Here is a 22,047-nt window from a genome sequence, read left to right as displayed (position 1 = left end):
ACCATGGCAGAAGAAGGGTATAGGCAGATAGATGCCAACTTTTTTGGGGGGCAGGGTGTCTGAGGAAAGCCAGGTTTTCTTCTCGATCACCCCAGAGTGCAGGACATGGAACGATGGGCTCAAGTTACAGGAATTCAGATTCCAGCTGAACATCAGAAAAATACTTACTTCCTGTTATAGCAATATGAAATGGGACCAATTACCTAGGGAGGGTGTGGGCTCCCCCACACTGGAGGTATTCAAGATGAAGCTGGACAACCATCTAAGAGGGATGCTTTGACTTAGATTCTTGCACTGAGTGGAGGGTTGGACTCGATGGTCCTATACGCCCCTTCTAACCCTACTGTTCTATGAGTCTATGACTATGGGAAGACTAAATATAATCTGTTATGGTCAAGAGAGCTTTGGCTATGAAGAAGCAAAGAAATTTAATAAACAAATAAATGAAAGCTAAAGAAAACTTCCAAGCAGCCTATCAATTCCATCTATATCTTGGTTGGCAAGGTAAACGGGGAAACTATACATATATGTAAAATGTACTACCACCTGTCAATAAATAGAATTAAATCCAATGTGTTTCTTTCTTTCCATATATACCCAGTTAACAGGACAGCTACTGATAAGGGCAGAAGCTGAATGTTTAGCTTTAAATATGTTTTAATAATTTGTTGTTAGTCTCTCTCTCTCTCTCTCTATATATATATATATATGTGTGTGTGTGTGTGTGTGTGTGTGTGTAGATAGATAGATAGATAGATAGATAGATAATCTTTTAGTTTGTATAATTTTGTTTTGGAAACGAATAAAATCTTCTAAAAACATAAAAAATAAAATAAAATTGCAAGGTTTTCTGTCCTAAAATATTGTTCTTAAAAGTCTCCAACACATTCCATTGTTTTTCGCATTCTTTTCTTAAAATACAGGGATCGTTCCACTCAGCCCCATCCCGGTCTTTACACTATCCTGTGCAAGTGTTAAGGCAAGCAATGGAGGCTGGTAGCTCTGATTTTTGATGGGGTTGTGAGTCCATTCTGGGTTTCCATCAGAACCAGCCAGAACTCTTAAAGAATTATCCAAGATGATGAACTCAATCCCCATAAGGAGAAGGTTAAAATAAAAATAAAAACCTGGTGCTGCCCTTCCTTGCAGTAAAGGCCTCCCTGCGTGCATGGATCTACCTGGAACCCATAGGAAATCAATCAATCAATCAATCTGGATCTGTACCATAACTCTTTTGCCCCCAACCAGAAGATATGGTTCTCATAAAGATCGTTGTGGGTGTGGAATTCTTCCACATCTCTACTTCTATAAATCAGATGCCCTAGTTTGTTTTGACCATGATATGCTTCTTTGTATTCAGATCAGGCCTCAGTAAAATAATGAAGCATTTCAGAATAAAGATACAGCCCCACAATATTGTGCCCTTTCTCTCTGTTGACCCCTGCATCACCTTTCTTTCTCTGCCCTCAACTGTTGTCCCTGATTGTTCTGTATTCTATACTCTTCCTCCAGTTGCTGCCTGACCACCAAAACTCTCAATCCAGGTAGGGAAGTACAGATTGTGAAAAATCTGTTCATTTTGCAGATTGTCAGTCACCTTTTGCTACATTGTCTGCCCACTGACAGAATTTGACTTTTTTTTTTAGCTTCCAAATTTTCATGTGCAAAATGTGCAAATCCCCCCTCAATGCAGAAATGGTCCCCCAAATGTGCATTTTAACACTCAAGCCTCTCAGGGAAATGTGCATTTGGGGTCAGGTCTCCCCCCCATTATTGTTGCATATTTTTCTACAATGCAATTTGCGCAAAATTGTTGAAGGTTAGAATAACTGTTCCCAAAGTCTATGGAACACACCCGACAGGGGAAAAGACAATCCACTGGTTGGAGCCATAAAAAATCAGAACTCATTTGGTTCTGTTGCAGATTTCCCTGACTTCCCCACTCCCAAGTCTCTCTGCCAGCCTGTAGAAAAAGTTTAAAAAGAACAGCTGGAAAGGGGCAGCGATGGGTGAACATAGTAAAAAAAAGCAGGTGTCCAGGTTTTGGCAGTTGCCAGGAGTGAGGCTAGTATACAAGTTACACCCATTCCAGAGATGTCAGATCGGACCATGTGACACATAGAATCATAGAACAGTAGAGTTAGAAGGGGCCTATAAGACCACCAAGTCCAACCCCCTGCGCAATGCAGGAATCCAATTCAGAGCATCCTTGACAGATGGCTGTCCAGCCTCATCTTGAATGGCTCCAGTGTGGGAGAGCCCACTACCTCCCCAGGTAATGGGTTCCATTGTCATAGTCAGGACGTTTTTCCTGATATGCAGCCAGAATCTGGCTTCCTGTACCTTGAGCCCATTATTCCACGTCCTGCACTCAAGGATGATGGAGAAGAGATCCTGGCCTTTGTCTCTGTGACAGCCTTTCAAGTACTTGAAGAGCACCTAAGTTACATCCAGTTTGGGCTATGATAACATCCTCTGTGTGGGTCTGTCTTTGGTAGAGATGGGGGGATCAATTATGTTCGAGACTGCTAGGGTTCTCGAACTGTTGTGTCATCTCTCATCACATTTTCTGCTCATGATTCCTGATCACTCCGTGTGAATGGGAAAATCAAGCAAATGATGCAAATTGAGCAGCAATCGAATGGGAAATTTGCACCAATTCCCTCAAATTTGCACCAGTTTCCTGATTTGTGCAACTTTCCTCCATAAACAAAGTGGGGCTGATTCAGTCTCCAGGGAGATTTTCATAAATCAAACTGGAAAAGTTATGCAAATCGAACATGAGCACACGTCTGGCAATTTGTGAAAACTTTCAGCAAACACGTGCTCATGCTTGTCTTTGGAGCTTCATGCTGGGTGTGTTTTCTGAGCAAAAACAACATTCTGATATACGTATCTCCAGTCTTTGGAAAGTGTTTTTAAACTTCATATGGTCCAGAATGTTGCAGCCAGATTATTGACCGGGCTTATTACAAGTTACATGGAGCTCCCAAGTTACAACAGCTTCACTGGCTACCAGCTTATTTCCAGACACAATTTAAGGTGCTGGTTATTAATTAGAAAGCCACGCATGACTTGGAACCAGGCTGTATGGCATATGAATGAACAACATTTTGATTTAGTGCATCAAACCTTAGACCATAGGAGCACAAAACCGAGACACAGACCTTACAAAAACTGACATGCAGCAATCACTAAGTAAAAGTATTAGTGAAAATTGTTAAAATAACAAGTTTTTCATGTAAAATACATGATATTACAGACTTAGAGAAGAATATATTTCTCATATTTTCCCATCTTCCAGGCAATTCACAATGGAATTGATATACTTTTTCCTACATTGCACAGCTTTTACTGTAAAAGAAGGAACCCTCCCAGCCCCACACTAGTGAGTTGCTTTTAGCAGAAAACCCAATTTCCTCTTTACATCCCAAAAGTGTATTTTCCTTAAAAAGCGATCTAAATCACAATCCCTAATATCAGTATAGAGTTGACATTCAAGGATATGAGGTGCCAAATCCCCCCAAACTGGTTTCCCAGAAACACACGATCTCTCTTAGACTGGTACGCCACAAAAATCTACCCACTTTCATAGTGTCCATTTGTTTGAAGTGCCATTGAGTGAAACCCTTCGACATTTTAGTGTCATGGGGAATATAAGGTGCCATTCAGATTGGTGCTGTCCTGTCATCCCTGCCAAGCACCTCGCTGCTCTAAAGCTATGTGGAATAGCACACAAGGTGATGAACAACACTCAAGTATAAGATCAAATATAAAATTATCATAAAAACATAAAAGCAAATATGCTGAAGCCACATCAGTAAAAAAGGAATAGCACCTGCCACTTCAAACTGAAAAAAAAAAGGAATAGCACCTGCCACTTCAAACCGATTTCAGCACAGCTTAATAACCAAAGGGCTGCCTGAATACAGATGCCTTTGCCTGCTGCCGGGAGGTCAACAAAGTTCTAGCTAGCCTGGTAACTTAAATTAAAGGGATGTGTGAACCCACCGCCATCCTTGTTTCTCTGGCAGCCACCAAGCCCCTGCACTCACCCCGGCAGCCTTGTCGAGCTCCATGGACGCCATTTTTTTGGGGGGGGGAATGGTAATCGCAAAATGTGCATATTTGCTGATACGCCAAAATCCACATTTTGTGAATGTGCATATCTGCGTGCGTGCGAAAATGCACCTTTTTGCAAAAATATGCATTTTCACCCGTACGCATATATGAAGCTCGATGAGGCTGCCAGGGTGAGGGCAGGCTTTTTGCCAAGTGGAGGCATGGAGTTAGCAGGGGCAGGGGCTTGTTGAGTGGGGCTTGGGGGTGTGGGTCGGTGGGTTCTGCTGGATTCCCGAGCAGAATCGGGTGCCCACACATACCCTCCTTACCTATGGTAAGGAGTCCGAGAAACTGAGAACATCCCCTAAGAAACCTTTGTCTGTGTTCCGATCTCATCAGAACACTTTGTCTGCGTTCTGATCTCATTTTTTGATCAAGTAACCTCCCTTGTAGACCATGGGAATGCTGTAGACATCATATACCTCGACTTCAGCAAAGCCTTCGACAAAGTGCCGCATGATCTCCTGATGAGCAAACTAGCTCAAAGTGGGCTAGATGAAACAATGATCCGGTGGATCCACAGTTGGCTACAGAATCGGACTCAAAGAGTGCTTATCAATGGGACCTTCTCAAGCTGGGGAGAGGTGATGAGTGGGGCACCGCAGGGCTCAGTCCTGGGCCCAGTGCTCTTCAACGTTTTTATTAATGACTTGGAGGAGGAGGTGTGGGGAATGCTGATCAAATTTGCAGATGACACAAAATTGGGAGGGATAGCTAATACTTTGGAAGACAGAAACAAAATTCAAAGTGATCTGGATAGACTGGAGCGCTGGGCAGAAAACAACAGAATGACATTTAATAGGGACAAATGCCAAGTTCTGCACCTCGGAAAAAGAAACCAAATGCACAGTTACAAGATGGGGGATACATGGCTCAACCACACTACAAGCGGGAAGGATCTTGGAACTGTTGTCAATCACAAGCTGAATATGAGCCAACAATGTGATGTGGCTGCAAAAAAGGCAAGTGCTCTTTTGGGCTGCATTCATAGAAGCATCGCTTCCCAATCCCGGGAAGTACTAGTTCCCCTCTACTCAGCACTGGTTAGGCCTCATCTGGAGTACTGTGTCCAGTTCTGGGCACCACACTTGAAGAAGGATGCAGACAAACTGGAGAGGGTTCAGAGGAGGGCAACAAAGTAGGGGTGGACGAAAGTCACTTACCTTTTCTTGCAGCTTGTTCGCGGTGGGGGGGAGCGCTTCGCTGCTCCCCCCGCGAAGTTCAGGCCGGGGGGGAGGCTTCCCGCCTCGCCCGGCCGAAATTCAGGCCGGGGGGGGAGGCTTCCCGCCTCGCCCAGCCAAAATTCAGGCCGGGGAGGAGGCTTCCCGCCTCGCCCGGCCGCGAACACGAAAGTAAAAAAAAAAAAAAAAACCAACGTCCCCTGATAGGCTACGTGACGATTCACGTAGCCTATCACGGCTAGATCTGGAAAGTCAGCCGTGATAGGCTACGTGAATCATCACGTAGCCTATCACGGGTAACTTAAAAAAAAAAAAAGCGCGTACGCGAATGGCGGCCCCCATAGGGAGCCGCCATTCGCGTTCCTTATTTAGTTGCTGTAGTCTACGTAAATGTTTACGTAGACTACGGCGAAAATAAGGGCAACGCTATTTGCGTTGCCCTTATTTTCGCCGTAGTCTACGTAAACATTGACATAGACTACAGCGACCAAATAAGGAAGGGGAATGGCGGCTCCCTATGGGGGCCGCCATTCGCGTACGCGCTTTTTTTTTTTTTTAAGTCAGCCGTGATAGGCTACGTGACGATTCACGTAGCCTATCACAGCTGACTTTGCAAATCTTGCCGTGATAGGCTACGTGAATCATCACGTAGCCTATCAGGGGACGTGTTTTTTTTTTTTCTTTCATTGCAATGGCGGGGGCGGCAGCCGGTCGAAAGACCGGCTGCCGCTCCCGCCCCGCTCGAACACCGGACGAACCGCCGGCCGGACCCGCCTCCGGGAGGGACATTCAGGGAAAGTAAGTCCCGTCCTGGGGGGGGTGCGGGGGCGGGGGGGTGCGGAGGATTTCTCCCCGAAACTTGTTCGGGGGGCCGAACACGTTGGCGCTCGGCCCCCCGAAGTTTCGGGGAGAAATTCTCCGCCATCCCTACAACAAAGATGATCAGGGGACTGGAAACAAAGCCCTATGAAGAGAGACTGAAAGAACTGGGCATGTTTAGCCTTGAGAAGAGAAGACTGAGGGGAGATAGGATAGCACTCTTCAAGTACTTGAAAGGTTGTCACAGAGAGGAAGGCCAGGATCTCTTCTTGATCATCCCAGAGTGCATTACACGTAATAACGGGCTCAAGTGACAGGAAGCCAGATTCCGGCTGAACATCAGGAAAAACTTCCTGACTGTAAGAGCAATACGACAATGAAACCAATTACCTGGGGAGGTGGTGGGCTCTCCCACACTGGAGGCCTTCAAGACGAGGCTGGACAGCCATTTGTCAGGGATGCTCTGACTTGGATTCCTGCACTGAGCAGGGGGTTGGACTCGATGGCCGTGTAGGCCCCTTCCAACCCTACTATTCTATGATTCTATGATTCCTGTGACATGTGCATCCAAGTGCAGCAGGACAGAGATAAGGACCTCTCTGGAGGATCATAATACCTGGGGAGCTTCACAGTCTTTATTGTGGAAAGGTGGGATATAAAAAATGAATGAGTGAATGAGTTATGCATGCATACATACATACTTCTTGAGCACACTCCAGGAGAGAGCGGAGGACGGGAAGGCCTGGCGTGCTATGGTCCATGGGTTCACGAAGAGTCGGACCTGACTTAACAACTTAATGACTAATGGCATACATACTTAAAATAAAAAGACATGGCACGTGCAGGGCAGAGAGCTTGAGCTGCTGCCTAGCTGCTTCTCCTGAGGAATGCAGAACAGGACGTAGTTTAGGATGCACCTCCCTCACTCCTTCTTCATTTCTTATTATGTTGGAAATGTCTTAATATGTTGGAAGGGTGCAGTGTGCTTCTCTCCTGCTTATGGCTGCCACTTCCTCTCAGTTCAATTCACTCCAGCTTCTGAACAAGAGAACATCCCAGAGTTTCAGTGAAGGATGCACTAATTTCCCAGGCACCATTGAATGCTTTCAGCCTGATAACTCTTTTCTGTCCTGGATCTAAGTGTTTGGAAGTCTGGTGTGACTTACAGCAGAGTTGCCATATATAGGCAAATCATAGTAGCACGGTATTTTAGTATTGGAGGCAATAAACACAGGCTAGAGCCAGATCAGAAGAAGTTCAAATTAACTATGTGTACAATCCTATGGAGATAGTTGCCAGCCTCCAAACATGGTGCCTGATAACTATCCTGTGCAGATGCTCTCCTCCTTGCTCCGGCCGCCCTGCATTTTCAGCTAGAAATGCAATTTCATGCATCTAGCCTGGGACAGTGGATCGGGAGGAGGGAAGTAGTAAAGCGCATAGGAAGCCTTGTAAACAGGCTTCCATGGTCTCCTCCTCTCCCCACAGCCTCAACTGCCCCCTTTTCACCCACTCCGTGCTCCATTTGTGAGAACCAAGAAGCAGAAGGCATGTAGGGAATGACACCAGCTACGAGAGGGGCGAGGGAGGGGGCAGAGAGCATGGTTTCTGGGTCCTGGCTCTGAGTTCTGTCCCCAGAAACAGAGAAATCCTATGGCCCTGAAGACGTTGTCAAGTGATCATAAGATTGCTCTCTTACTTTATTAGTGCTTTTATACACATCACCAGAGAAGGCTATCTAACACTGCTTAAGTACAAGCACCCTCTAAAGCTGGGTGTGAGTGGAAGGAAGTGAAGGCCTAGGATATGGCTCCTTGCTTCCTAGTTGCAGAGGCAGAAGAGGAAGAAGGAAGTGGAAGTGGAAGAGGAGGGAGCAAGAAAAAAGAATTGATCAAGCTACAGGACAATGGAGAATATATGACTGAATCCATAACATATAAAAAAAGGCTCTGTTACTATGATCTCACCAAACTAGTCTCTCCTCCAAACTTACACCAAATATTTTTGCCTATTTTCTGCTGTTCTGTGCCACAAATCCTGAGCTTCATGCCACCGACCACAACTTTGTACTAATACATCAAATGCCGGTTCATGCACAACAGAGCACAAAGCTAGCACAAAATTTTAGCACATGTTCGGAGGCAGTCTGAGAAACTGGATTCTTTCGTATTCACCATGCCACACCAAGAGTATGTCTTTTTTATGCTTTTGGTTGTGGTAGAAAACTCAGAATTTGTGTCACAAAACAGCATTAAACGTTGGCATATTTTGGAGGAGATACAAGTTTGAGGGTGGGTGTTGTTAACAGAGGCACATAAAAATACAAGGAGCTTTGTTCAGCAGTCTTTGGTGAGGGACTTTGTCATACACTAGAACATATCTAGTCAAAGGGTGGCAAGGGAAAATGCACATGCCAGAGGAATTTAGAGTGGTTGGCTTTGAATTTGGTTGGTTTGGGTTGCCGGGCAGTTGCCATTCTGGGCCATTCCTTTCAGTATCATGTGGCTTCTGGACATCAACAGGATGATAATAAAATAATGATGGATCAGGGACATACAAAGCAGTATTTGTCAAAACCCTTCCTCAGATTATAGAAAGAATAAATGTAATATCTTCTAGTGAAGAGGGTTTTGGCTATGAGGCAGCTTAGAAATACAATAAATAAATAAGCAAACACATAAAATTATAAAGAAAACCTCTGAGCAGACTGTGGATTCCACCTATATCATGGTGATGTATATGTTAAATGTACTACCCCTCATTAATAATCAGAGTTAAATGCAATGCACTTCTTTATTTCCATATTGGCTAGCCTATTGCATGAAAAACCAGACACAAATAGCATAGCAGATGCCATTTGCAGCTGTAAAGCCCTTAGTTTAAGTGAAAGCTTAATCTAAGCACTTTACAGCTGCAAATGGCGTAGTGGACACCATTGCGTCCGGAGACAGCCTCAGCCAGCGATACGACATGGCAATGGCGGCTGCATTGCTGGTACTCTGGAGCTGACGGGCAACTCCTCGGAATTGCCATGGGGTGGAGCTGGCCGGCGAGGATTCTGGGGGGAGGGACGGATCGCCTCCCCCCAAGGGCAGATTCCCCAGTGGAGAAGCAGGCAGGGAATCTGCCCATCCCTAGTCGCAACCAGCCTGAACTGTAAAGGAGCTATCCAAGGTGCTGAACTCAACCCCCATAAACGGAAGGTAAAAAAAAAATAAAATCTAGGGCTTCCTCTCCTTGCAGTGAAGGCCTCCTGTATTTATGGAGATACCTGAAACATACTGGAAAGCAAATGGTCCTGGGTCTGTTCCATAATCCTCTACCCCCAAAACAAAAGAAAAGGTTCTGATCCAGACCATGGTGGATGTGGAATTATTCCACAGCTCTTCTTCTATAAATCACATGCCCTACTTGGTTTTGAACATCATATGCTCCTTTGTATTCAGATCAGGCCTCAGTACAATAAGGTAGCACTTGGGAAGAAAGATACAGCCCAACAACCCAGCACTGGAGGACAAGATAGAAAAGACCAGCACAGCTACCATGTATTTGCCCGTCGTGCTCAAGTAAGAGGGCACAAAGGACAGCCAAACACTGCAGAAGACCAGCATGCTGAAGGTGATCAGCTTGGCTTCATTGAAGGCCCCAGGCAGCTTCCTGGCTAGGAAAGCCACCATGAAGCAAATGGCAGCCAGGAAGCCCATGTAGCCAAGGGCAGAATAAAAGAAGACAACAGATCCTTCATTGCATTGCAGGATGATCTGTCCAGGCTGGGAGTGCATGTCAGAGTCAGGGAATGGGGCAGAGCTCCCCAGCCAGATGGTGCAGATGACAACTTGGACACTAGAACAAGAACTTACAATGGAGTTTGCAAGACTCTTCCCCAGCCATCTCTTCACTTTGGTCCCTGGTTTTGTGGCCAGGAAAGCCAAGACAACAGTGATGGTTTTGGCCAACACTGAAGAAACGGCAACTGAGAAGATGATGCTGAAGGCTGTTTGTCGGAGAAAGCAAGTCACTTTCCTTGGCTGGCCAATGAACAGAAAGGAGGACAAGAAGGAAAGCATGATGAAGATGAGGAGAATGTAGGAGAGGTCCCGGTTGTTGGCCTTGATTATTGGAGTTTCTTGGTATTTAATGAAGATTCCTAATATGAAGCCCGTGGATAAAGACAAGAATAGAGTGAAGGAAGTCAGGATAATCCCCAAAGGTTCTTCATAGGAGAGGAAGGTGATATCCTTGGGGACACATTGATCTCGGTCCTTGTTTGGATGCTGATCTTCTGGACACTTGGTGCAATGGTCTGCATCTGAGAAGAAGGAGAGTGACATCAGCAGGATTCACATCATCTGTACATCCAGAAAAATGTGCAGTTGGGCAGGGAGAGAGACAATGACTCCCTTACAGAGGACCTTCTTTGTAACCAGAAGTTTCAACCTATGGCCTCATCACCAAAGGAGGACCTTAGTAGCAGGTCCAGGAAAGCTTTCTCTGTGGGACATTACAGAGCCTTTGTCAGTCGGAGAAGAACAGAGAAGAGTGGGCTAGATGGATGGATGGGTTGACATAGAATAAATACAGCTTCCCACCTTGTTGAAAAATGGAGAAGAAAATGTGTTTATCCCAACCTTGTTCAGAGTAAAGGAGTATCTGCCTGGTTATCCTGTTTTTATCTTCATAATAATCCTCTAAGGCATGTTAAGCTACGTGGTAGCCAGTGGCTTGTTATTTATTCATTTTTTTTCCAATTATGTCCTACCATTCCACAACAAGATGGTGCTCAAGGGATGCCTGTTTCAGTTTGAAATCTGGAGTAGGAAACTTCCATAAAGCCTTCTTATTTTTTACTAAAGTTTGACAAAAGAAGTTTAAAGGAACAGAAGATTGAATTGATGTTGGGCAGGGGAGTGCTCTGATCACCAGAAAGCAGGGGATGTAGCATTTCCACATCCCCTTTTCTGGCAGGGACCCCCTGCTCATCTGCCACAGAAGTTCAGCAGAGTGCAGAGGATTCTCGACATATAATGGAGAAACACCCACCATGTCTGTACCTACGGCCCTGTCCTAATCATGGAGAAAGCAGAGTGGCCCTTTGTGGGGGGCATAACTAATACCAGGAAAAGTGTGCACTAAGCATCCCCCCTGCCTTGCACCCCAAAGTTTGACTCCCATAATAATTTATTTCCATGCACTTTATGAGATTAAAGGTGGAGATTAAAAACACTGAAGCCAAGAAGGGGTCAGAGTTCAAAGAAGCCTTTACCATCTGTTCTGAAGAATTATGAATATTTAATTTCTTCTGTGAAATGCTTTTGAGCCTGCACATCTGAAAAAGTATCACAGTGATGTACGAACAAGGATTAAATAGTAAAAAACCACACTGTAGAAGAAGAGCAACTAATAACCAATAAAATAAGTAGGGATGTACGAAAGTCACTTACATTTGCGGAGCTTGGATTCGTGGGGGGGGAGGCACTCCATCCCTCCCCCCAGAATCCTCCCTGGGCCAGCTCCACTCCACGGCGGCTCCGTTGAGCCGCCAGCCAGGGCCATCTGCAGCCGGAGTTCCTGCCATGGACGGGCTGCTGCGGACGCAAATGGCGGCCGCCATAGCGGCCGCCATTTGCATCCTGCTCCTGCGAAGCTGCCATGATAGGCTATGTAAGAATTTATGTAGCCTATCACAGCAAGCCCCCCAAAAAACAACAACAGCGTATGCAAATGACAGCGGCTATGGAGGCTGCCATTTGCGTTCCCTATTTTTAGCCGTTTTAGCCTACGTAAATATTTATGTAGGCTATTAACGGCGAAAAACCAGGGGAATGCAAATAGCGTAGTGGGCGCCATTTGCATTCCTCCCCCCCCCCCATTTTAGCCTACGTAAATATTTATGTAGGCTATTACGGCAAAAAAAATGGAATGCAAATAGTGCCCACTACACTATTTGCGTTCCCCTTGTTTTCGCCGTAATAGCCTACGTAAATATTTACGTAGGCTAAAATGGCTAAAAATAGGGAACACGAATGGTGGCCGCCGTAGCCGCTGCCATTTGCGTATGCTGTTTTTTGTGTTTCTTTTTGGCTTGCCGTGATAGGCTACGTAAATACTTACGTAGCCTATCACAGCCTCCGCAGGGATGCAAAAGGCGTCCCTGCATTAGCCATGATAGGCTACGTAAGTATTTACATAGCCTGTCATGGCTATGATGAAGAAGCGAATGATGGCCGCAGGTAAGTGCTCCGTTTTGCACGCCATTCGTGGGTTGGGGGGGCAGGGGGCTTCGTTCCGCCATGGATTTTGGGGAGCTGAATGCACTGGCATTTGGCCTCACTGAGATCCATGGCGGAATTCTCTGACATCCCTAAAAGTAAGCATTCGATGGAATGGATCAAACCATCGTTAAAATCATGCTATGTGCTGGAATGGCTGGGTGAATAATTATAGCAAAGTGAGGTGTGCTACTGTGCTGAGTATTAGTGAATGGGCCATGACTGTAAGCCCCATCTCAGAGCAGGGATTTGAACTCAGGTCTCTCCAGTCCAAGCCCTACCTTCCTGATGCTTCATCTGTCTGGCTAATTCGACAGAATTCCTATCATGTTTTAAACTAGGAGCAACAGTCCTTCATGAAGCCTTCTTCCCTTATCTACTCATGGGATGTTTTGCTCAAGGAGCTTAAAAGAAAAGAAAAGAGAATGAAAATAGGGCTGTGGAGACTATTGGGTGTGTTCCCATAGTTGCTCGGATGTCACCTACCTTCCTGAATGGAGATTGTTCCTTCTGTGCATGGAGCGCAAGCATAGCAGCAAGGTGGCTCTCCTTCCTGGACCTCCTTGGCGAATCCAGGGCGACAGCTCTCAGTGCACCTGGAACAAGGCACCGTCTAGCAGCAAAGGGAAGGAGCATCAAGGAAACGGCATTGTGTTGTGTATATTTGTGTCTATGGAAATGAGTCTTACAGTTTAGGCAGGACCCAACCAGCTCTCTAGAGCTAGTGACCCTAAATGAAATAGAGAAGCGAACCCAGGTCCTTGTTTCAGGCAAGGTCTACCTCTGCATCACAGTATGGGACAGAAGTCTTTGCTCTGTTTGTTTGTTTCAAAAATTGTATACCACCTTTACTATACATGTACTCAAGGCAATGTAAAAACTGAAGGAGAGAAGGTACGACAATGAAATAAACTAAAAGGCAATCGTAGAATAATAGAAATTACAAGCAACAGCAATACAACAACAAGCTTTAAAACATATGCATGCAATCACAGTGAACAATAGGGGGAGGGAGATGAGCTTTGGGGGGGACATTAGGTACCACCATTGAAAAGGCCCTCTCCTATTTGCCGTTTTGATCTTCTGTGGCCGGGCAGGAGGAAAAGGAAGGATCGGAGGCCCCATGGCACGGCTGGGAAAGGAGAGGCTTTTTAAGAAGTGGGGTGGACATGGAGGATGTAGAGACACTGAGGGGTAAATGGTGGATTTATATCCCTCTAATAGGTCAGCACCTTGGATAGCTCTTTTAGAGTTCTTGGTGGTTCTGACTAAAAGCCAGAATGGATCCATAGCCCCACCCAAACCAGAGCCACCAGCATCCACCGGGTCAGCCAAAGAATATATCTAATAGAGGGAGCAATCCTATGGCTGCTAGTCATAGGGTATCAGGTTTTCCAGGAACCGACCTCAGAACCTGCACTTTGAGGTCAGTTCCCAAAGAACCGACCTCCCTCCACTTCTGCACTGCCTTGGAGACAGTGTGGAACAGCCCCATCCTCCGTGCTCACAGGAGTGAGGAGCGGCCAGAAAGGGGTGTCTCTGGGGGCACTCCAGGGCGGAGAAGGTGGAAATGCCTGCATGACATATCCAATGGGTCATGCAGCAGCCTCCCCCCTTGCTCGGCCCTCCCAATTGGCTGTCTAGCCAAAAATACAGGGCAGGAGAAGCATGGATTGAATGATCCCCTCTGTGCTTCTCCTGCCCTGCATTGGATAGGTGGTCACTTCTGGAGGCGTCTGCCTATCTGAATAGGATTGCACCCTCAATGAATAAAGGCACTAAGTAAAAACAAAGAATTAAACAGGTAGGGCTGGAATAACTCCTGCCTGAAACCCTGGTGAGCCGCTACCAGTCAGTGTCAACAACATTGGACTTGATGAGCCCATATCACTGAAGGCAGCTTCCTATGTTCCTATATTTCCATTAGAAATAATTCTGAAGCTAAGAATCAATTTGATCATCTGCATTTATTAGTGATTGGCCGTTCAACCTCTGGTATGAAGGAACTTGACACTTGAATTCAGCATGCACTGGGATTTGTACGTATCCGACTGGATAGCCATTCAGCCTGACCCATGTTTACAAGTCAGGGAAAAACATCACAAACAAAACAGGACAGATATTATTAGACATGAAGAGATGTCACAAGCCAATGATAGGACACAAATCATTTCCCCTACCTCATTAAAATGCCCAGGCCAGACAATGGCTTCCAGGTTAATGGTGAGTTTCATGTCCGGAGATGCCTCTCTTTCCACACTCCCAATATTCACTCTAGAACGAGACTTATTGGGAAACAGCACCCAATTCACAATGTCAAAGTCAGCTCCCAGCTCCCCACTCTTATCCAGATGCAGCCCGCCCATGGAAGAGTTAGAAAACGGGATTTCTCGTAAGAAAGTGTGAAGCTAGAATGACAGAGCAACCAGCCTGGATTTAGCAATCATGAAAATGTAGTCAATATTTTAGCCCTCATCACTTCGAGCTCTAATGTTCCATGGTCAGTGCACATCCCATCCGGGCTTAGGGTGACTTAGAGGGATGTCAGAAAAATCCTCAATGGATTTAAATGAGATCGGATTCTACAGAGGCCCAGCCTTTCCAAGTTGTGCAGTTTCCATGGACTTGCAGACCATTTCATGATTTACCCGGGTGTGGCGTGGGGATTTGCACAAGTGCACATTAGTGCAAGGGTGCATTTGCAAATGAACAAAATTCTCCTACAAAAATATCAGATGACAGAACAAATGAATGGGTGACAGAAAAAAAGACGCCTGTCAATCTGCAAACATTTTTAACAAAATCTGTACATCCCTAATCATAACGGAGATGCCTTATCAAGTCTCCGCTTTCTGCTTCAGCATTGTCAGGGATAACCAGAGAGAGCATCATTACATATCTAAGCTCAGCTTCCACCCTAAGGTTAACTGCCACTTCAGAAGACCTCAGTGCTTGGGCAGGATGATAAGGAAGAATGAGTGGGCTCAAGGACCCCGGTCCCAACTTGTTAGGACTTATTTTGTATTAGACTATACCTTAAACCCAGCCCAGTAGCAGATGCGGAGCCAAGGCACAGCCCTCACTGGAGGTGCTACATGCTGATAAGCTGACAACAGCCATGTAACTACGTTCTGTACTCACTGCAGCTTCTGGACAAGCCTCAAGGGCAGCCCCACATAGGGCATAATTCAGTAATCTAGTCTTGAGGTTACCAAACATGGTGGCTAAGCAACCCCCATGTAGCAGTGATCATGTCTTATCAGATCAGACAAAGCTGGAGAAAGGCACTCTGAGACACTGGCCAAACCAATGGGTCAAGAAACGTTCCCCTGGACTATGAACCTGTTCCATCAGGGGGACTGCAGCCACTCCAGACGATGTAAGGAGCTTATCTCTGAGACATAGGAACCACTCACCCTCAGGGACTCCATCATACCAGGATTCAAGCTCAGTTTATTGGTCCCCATCCAGCCTATTACTGAGACCAAGCACTGGTCAAGGCCTTGCATAACCACACCTGATACAGATATTGCAGGGAGACAGAGATGTTGTGTTCCAAATCCCCTAATGACCATTCCCAAAAGCTTCATAAAGAAGGTAAATATCTTTACTGGAAAAGTTCATATACTCGTGCCACAGCAAAAGAGGTCAAAGAATGATTTTGTTGTTGTTCAGTTATTAAGTCATGTCTGACTCTTTGTGATCCCATGGACCATAGCATGCCAGGCCTTCCTGTCCTCCACTCTCTCCAGGAGTGTGCTCAAGTTCATGTTCATTGCATCAGTGATGCCATCAAGCCATCTCATCCTCTGCTGTCCCCTTCTCCTTTTGCCTTCAATCTTTCCCAGCCTCAAGGTCTTTTCCAGTGAGTTTTCTCTACGTATTAGGTGGCCAAAATATTTGAGCTTCAGCTTCACTATCTGTCCTTCCAATGAGCACTCAGGGTTGATTTCCTTTAGAACTGACTGATTTGACCTCCTTGCAGTCCAGGGGACTCGTCAGAGTCTTCTCCAGCACCACAGTTCGAAAGCATCAATTCTTTGGCAGCGCTCAGCCTTCCTTGTAGTCCAGCTTTCACAGCCATATGTCACTACTGGGAAAACCATAGCTTTGATTAGACGGACCTTTGTCGGCAAGGTGATGTCTCTGCTTCTTACTATGCTGTCTAAGTTTGCCATAGCTTTCCTCCCACTGAGCAAGCGTCTTTTAATTTCATGGCTACAGTCACCGTCTGCGGTGATCTTGGAGCCCAAGAAAGTAACATCTGTCACTGCTTCCATTTCTTCCCCTTCAATATGCCACGAAGTGATGGGGCCAGATGCCATGATGATCTTCATTTTTTTTTTAATGTTGAGTTTCAAACTACCTTTTGCACTCTCCACTTTCACCCTCAACAAGAGGCTCTTGAGATCCTCTTCGCTTTCTGCCGTTAGGTTGATACCGTCTGCGTATCTGAGGTTGTTGATCATTCTCCCGGCAATCTTAATTCCGACCTGTGATTCATCCAACCTGGTGTTTCTCATGTTTCTGCATATAAGTTAAATAAGCAGGGTGACAATATACAGCCTTGTCATACTCCTTTCCCAATTTTGAACCAGGTAGAAGAAAAACCAGAGTGCAGTGCCTCCAACACCAATGTGGAAGGTCCAGAAGGATACTAGGGCAATGGTATCAAAAGCAGATGAGAGATCAAGTTGAATCATCAGGGTTGTAATCCCCCCTGTCTCTTTCAAAGAAGGAAATCCATCATGGCGACCAAGACTTATTCAGTAGCATAACCAGAGATGACATACTGTTGAACTGGGTCTAGATAACATCCACATTAAGGCTATCCTGGCAGGGCCTGCTCTTGACTTCATGGCAACCATGACAACCATGCGGCTGTCTCAGGACATCACTGGCCTGACATGTGGCATGACATATCCTGGACTTGTTTTTTATTCTTGGGCGGATGACGAATAATCTGGAGGTGGGGGAGGCTTGCCTTCCACAACCCCATTGTCACTGTGTCAGATCATTTCTTTGTGACGTTTTGGCTGGTGGTAGCAGATCCATCCATCCCTGCAGGGGTGTGGTGCCAATTAAGATGGTGCACCACTGGAGACTTATGGAATCCAATGGATTACTGTAAACTCTGAGGGATTTTCTGGCTGATAGGACTGGTGATTCACTCAAGGCCTTGGTCTCACTATGGAATGGTGGGATGGGAAGGGCCATTGATGCAATTGCTCCCAAGCACCCAGTTTGGTTTACAGAAGATCTACGGGCAATGACACAGGCAGGGGACAGCTAGAGTGCAGGTGGTGCAAGTCTCAGAGTAAGTATGGTCGAAGATTAGCAAAGACTGCTTCAGTTCATTGTGCCTATTATGCAGCAGTGAGGATGCCAACAAATCTTATCACATCCTTGTAATGTCATATCATTTTATCCTTCTATCTTATCCTTCAAGAATTGGGATTGGGACACTTGGTCATTTGCTGTCATAAATTCGCTACACACTTTAAGGAGAAAATTGCTCATGTTCATTCAGAACTTGATGCCACAGTGATCACAGAGTCTGAGAAAGTGTCCAGTGTTCTGTCTGGCTGTGTTTCCTGGGATCAGTTTCAGTTGTTGCTGCCTGATGAGGTGGACAAGATGCTTGAATCAGTCCATCCCACCACATGTAAGCTTGACCCTTGCCCATCTTGGCTTGTATGAACTAGCAGGGGTGGATTGGCTGGGTGGGTCCAGGAGGTGGTAAATGCTTCACTCTGTCAGGGGGTGGTGACTGCCACCTTGAAAGAGGCTGTAGTGTGTCCTCTCCTGAAGAAAACCTCCCTGGACCCAGAGGTATATGAGAACTATCGCCCCATTGCTAATACTCCCTTTCTGGGCAAGATGCTTTCTTGTATGGTGGCTGGGCAGCTTCAGATGTTCTTGGAGGAAACTGATTCTTTGGAAGCATTTCAGTCTGGTTTCAGGCCAAGATACGACACTGAAATGGCCTTGGTTACTATTAATGATGACCTACTCTGAGTGAAAGACATGGGGAATGCTGCTCTGTTGATCTTCCTGGATCTCTTAGAGGCTTTGACACCATTGATCATGGTGTCTTACTGGACTGGCTCTGCGGGATGGGAGTCGCAGGCACTGCGCTACAGTGGTTCTGCTCCTACCAGCAGTACAGATTCCAGAGAGTGGTATTGGGGGATTCCTGTACTACCCCATGGCTATTAAGCTGTGGGTTCCACAGGGTTCTCTTCTATCCCCCATGCTGTTCAACATCAATATGAAGCCATTGGGAGAGGTCAGTAGGAGTTTTGGGGTGGGGTGTAACCCGTACACGGATGAGACTCAACTCTATTTCTCTTTGTCGTCAGAGTCGGCTGAGGCAGTGAAGATGCTGGACCAGTGCCTGGAGGCTGCAATGGGCTGGATGAGGGCCAATAAAAGGAAGGTGAATCCTGGCAAGACAGAAGCTCTGTGGACTGGTGATTCCCAATTCTGGGAAGAGGGTAATCGACCTGTCCTGTACGGGGTTGCACACCCCCTGAAGGAGCAGGTGTGTACCTTGGGAGGACTCCTAGATCCATCCCTGTCACTGGAGGCCCAGGTGGACTCTGTGGCCAGGAGTACTTGGGGCCAGCTTCAGCTCATCCACCGGCTATGGCCTTTCCTGGTGAGGGATAGCCTAGCCACAGTAGCCCCTTCATGGATCACTGCCTTGTTGTGGCGAAGGGGCTTGCGTAACTCAGTGAAGCCATAAGCTATGCCGTACAGGGCCACCCAAGACGGACAGGTCATGGCAGAGAGTTCTGACAAAATGTGGTCCACTGGAGATGGAAATGGCAACCCACTCCAGTATTCTTGCCAAGAAAACCCCATGGAACTAGGGGTGGACGAAAGTCACTTACCTTTTCTCGCAGCTTGTTCGCGGTGGGGGGGAGCGCTTCGGTGCTCCCCCCGCGAAGTTCAAGCCGGGGGGGGGAGGCTTCCCGCCTCGCCCGGCCAAAATTCAGGCCGGGGGGGGAGGCTTCCCGCCTCGCCCGGCCGAAATTCAGGCCGGGGAGGAGGCTTCCCGCCTCGCCCGGCCGCGAACACGAAAGTAAAAAAAAAAAAAAACAACGTCCCCTGATAGGCTACGTGATGATTCACGTAGCCTACCACAGCTAGATCTGGAAAGTCAGCCATGATAGGCTACGTGAATCGTCACGTAGCCTATCACGGGTGACTTAAAAAAAAAAAAAAGCGCGTACGCGAATGGCGGCCCCCATAGGGAGCCGCCATTCGCGTTCCTTATTTAGTTGCTGTAGTCTACGTAAATGTTTACGTAGACTACGGCGAAAATAAGGGCAACGCAAATAGCGTTGCCCTTATTTTCGCCGTAGTCTACGTAAACATTTACGTAGACTACAGCGACCAAATAAGGAAGAGGAATGGCGGCTCCCTATGGGGGCCGCCATTATCCGTACACAATTTTTTTTTTTTTTTTTAAGTCACCCGTGATAGGCTACGTGACAATTCACGTAGCCTATCACGGCTGACTTTGCAAATCTAGCCGTGATAGGCTACGTGAATCGTCACGTAGCCTATCAGGGGACGGTTTTTTTTTTTTCTTTCATTGCAATGGTGGGGGTGGCAGCCGGTCGAAAGACCAGCTGCCGCTCCCGCCCCGCTCGAACACCGGACGAACCGCCAGCCGGACCCGCCGCCGGGAGGGACATTCAGGGAAGGTAAGTCCCATCCCGGGGGGGTGCGGGGGGCGGGGGGGTGCGGAGGATTTCTCCCCGAAACTTGTTCGGGGGGCCGAACACGTTGGCGCTCAGCCCCCCGAAGTTTCGGGGAGAAATTCTCCGCCATCCCTACATGGAACGTATCACAAGGCTAAAAGATATGACGCCGGAAGGTAAGCCCCTCAGGTCGGAAGGTGTCCAATATGCTACTGGGGAAGAGCAGAGGGTATTTCCAAGTAGCGCCAGAAAGAGTGAAGCGGCTGGGCCAAACCCGAAAGCACACTCAGCTGTGGATGTGTCTGGTGGTGAAAAGAAAATCCGATGCTGTAAAGAACAATATTGTTTAGGAACCTGGAATGTCAGATCAATGAATCAAGGTAAGCTGGAGGTGGTCAAACATGAGATGGCAAGATTGAACATTGACATCTTGGGAATCAGCAAACTAAAATGGACAGGCATGGGCGAATTTAATTCAGGTGACCATCGTATCTACTATTGTGGGCAAGAATCCCTTAGAAGAAATGGAGTAGCACTCATAGTCAACAAAAGGGTGGGAAAAGCAGTACTGGGGTACAATCTTAAAAATGATAGAATGATCTCAGTACGAATCCAAGGCAAACCATTCAACATCACAGTAATTCAAGTCTATGCCCCAACCACTGAGGCTGAAGAAGCTGAGGTTGATCGTTTCTATGAAGACCTACAACACCTTCTAGAACTAATACCAAAAAAAGATGTCCTCTTCATCATAGGGGATTGGAATGCTAAAGTAGGAAGTCAAGAAATCACCGGGATAACAGGCAGGCATGGCCTTGGTGTACAAAATGAAGCAGGACAAAAGCTAATAGAGTTCTGCCAAGAGAACATGCTGATCATAGCAAACACTCTTTTCCAACAGCACAAGAGGCGACTCTACACATGGACGTCACCACATGGTCAATATCGAAATCAGATTGATTATGTCCTTTGCAGCCAAAGATGGAGAAGCTCCATACAGTCAGTAAAAACAAGACCTGGAGCTGACTGTGGCTCAGATCATGAGCTGCTTCTTGTAAAATTTCGGCTTAAATTGAAGAACGTCGGGAAAACCACTAAACCGTTCAGGTATGACCTAAATCATATCCCTGATGAATATACAGTGGAGGTGAGGAATAGATTTCAGGGATTAGACCTGATAGACAGAGTGCCTGAGGAACTATGGACGGAGGTCCGTAACATTGTTCAGGAGGCAGCAACGAAATCCGTCCCAAAGAAAAAGAAATGCAAGAAAGCCAAGTGGCTGTCTGATGAGGCTTTACAAGTAGCTCACAAAAGAAGGGAAGCGAAAAGCAAGGGAGAAAGGGGAAGATATACCCAACTGAATGCAGAGTTCCAGAGAATAGCAAGGAGAGACAAGAAGGCCTTCTTAAATGAACAATGCAAAGAAATCGAGGAAAACAACAGAATGGGAAAGACTAGAGATCTCTTCAAGAAAATCGGAGATCTCAAGGGAACGTTTTGTGCAAAGACGGGCATGATAAAGGACAAAGAAGGCAGGGACCTAACAGAAGCAGATGAGATTAAGAAGAGGTGGAAAGAATACACAGAAGAAATATACAGGGAAGATCTTAATGTCCTTGGTAGCCATGCTAGTAATGTCCTTGATAGCCATGATAGTGCGGTCACTGAACTTGAGCCGGACATCCTCAAGAGTGAAGTCAAGTGGGCCTTAGGAAGCATTAGTAACAACAAAGCTAGCGGAGATGACAGTCTTCCAGGTGAGATATTTAAAATCCTAACAGATGATGCTGTTAAAGTGCTGCATTCAATATGCCAACAAATCTGGAACACTCAACAGTGGCCACAAGACTGGAAAAGTTCAGTTTACATTCCAATTCCAAAGAAGGGCAATTCCAAAGAGTGTTCAAACTACCACACAATTGCGCTCATTTCACATGCCAG

General features: G+C 46.4%; 1 protein-coding gene across 1 annotated transcript; it reads right to left on the bottom strand.

The window, feature by feature from the left end:
• Positions 1 to 8,898: 8,898 nt before the first annotated feature.
• Positions 8,899 to 15,900, bottom strand: LOC146356404 (vomeronasal type-2 receptor 26-like). The gene is made up of 4 exons (XM_084830093.1): positions 15,808 to 15,900; positions 14,572 to 14,799; positions 12,878 to 13,004; positions 8,899 to 10,431 (listed from the first exon to the last, which is right to left on the bottom strand). The coding sequence occupies exons 1-4, from the start codon at positions 15,898 to 15,900 to the stop codon at positions 9,530 to 9,532; spliced, it is 1,350 nt and encodes a 449-aa protein (XP_084686219.1). The 3' UTR covers positions 8,899 to 9,529.
• Positions 15,901 to 22,047: the final 6,147 nt, after the last annotated feature.

This window comes from Heloderma suspectum, chromosome 2 (genome assembly GCF_057233095.1).
Source record: "Heloderma suspectum isolate Gila_16-S chromosome 2, 16-S_ref, whole genome shotgun sequence".
In the NCBI taxonomy this organism is placed as follows: domain Eukaryota; kingdom Metazoa; phylum Chordata; class Lepidosauria; order Squamata; family Helodermatidae; genus Heloderma; species Heloderma suspectum.
The sequence above is the reverse complement of the archived record's forward strand: the minus strand, read 5'-3'. Positions and strand labels throughout refer to the sequence as shown.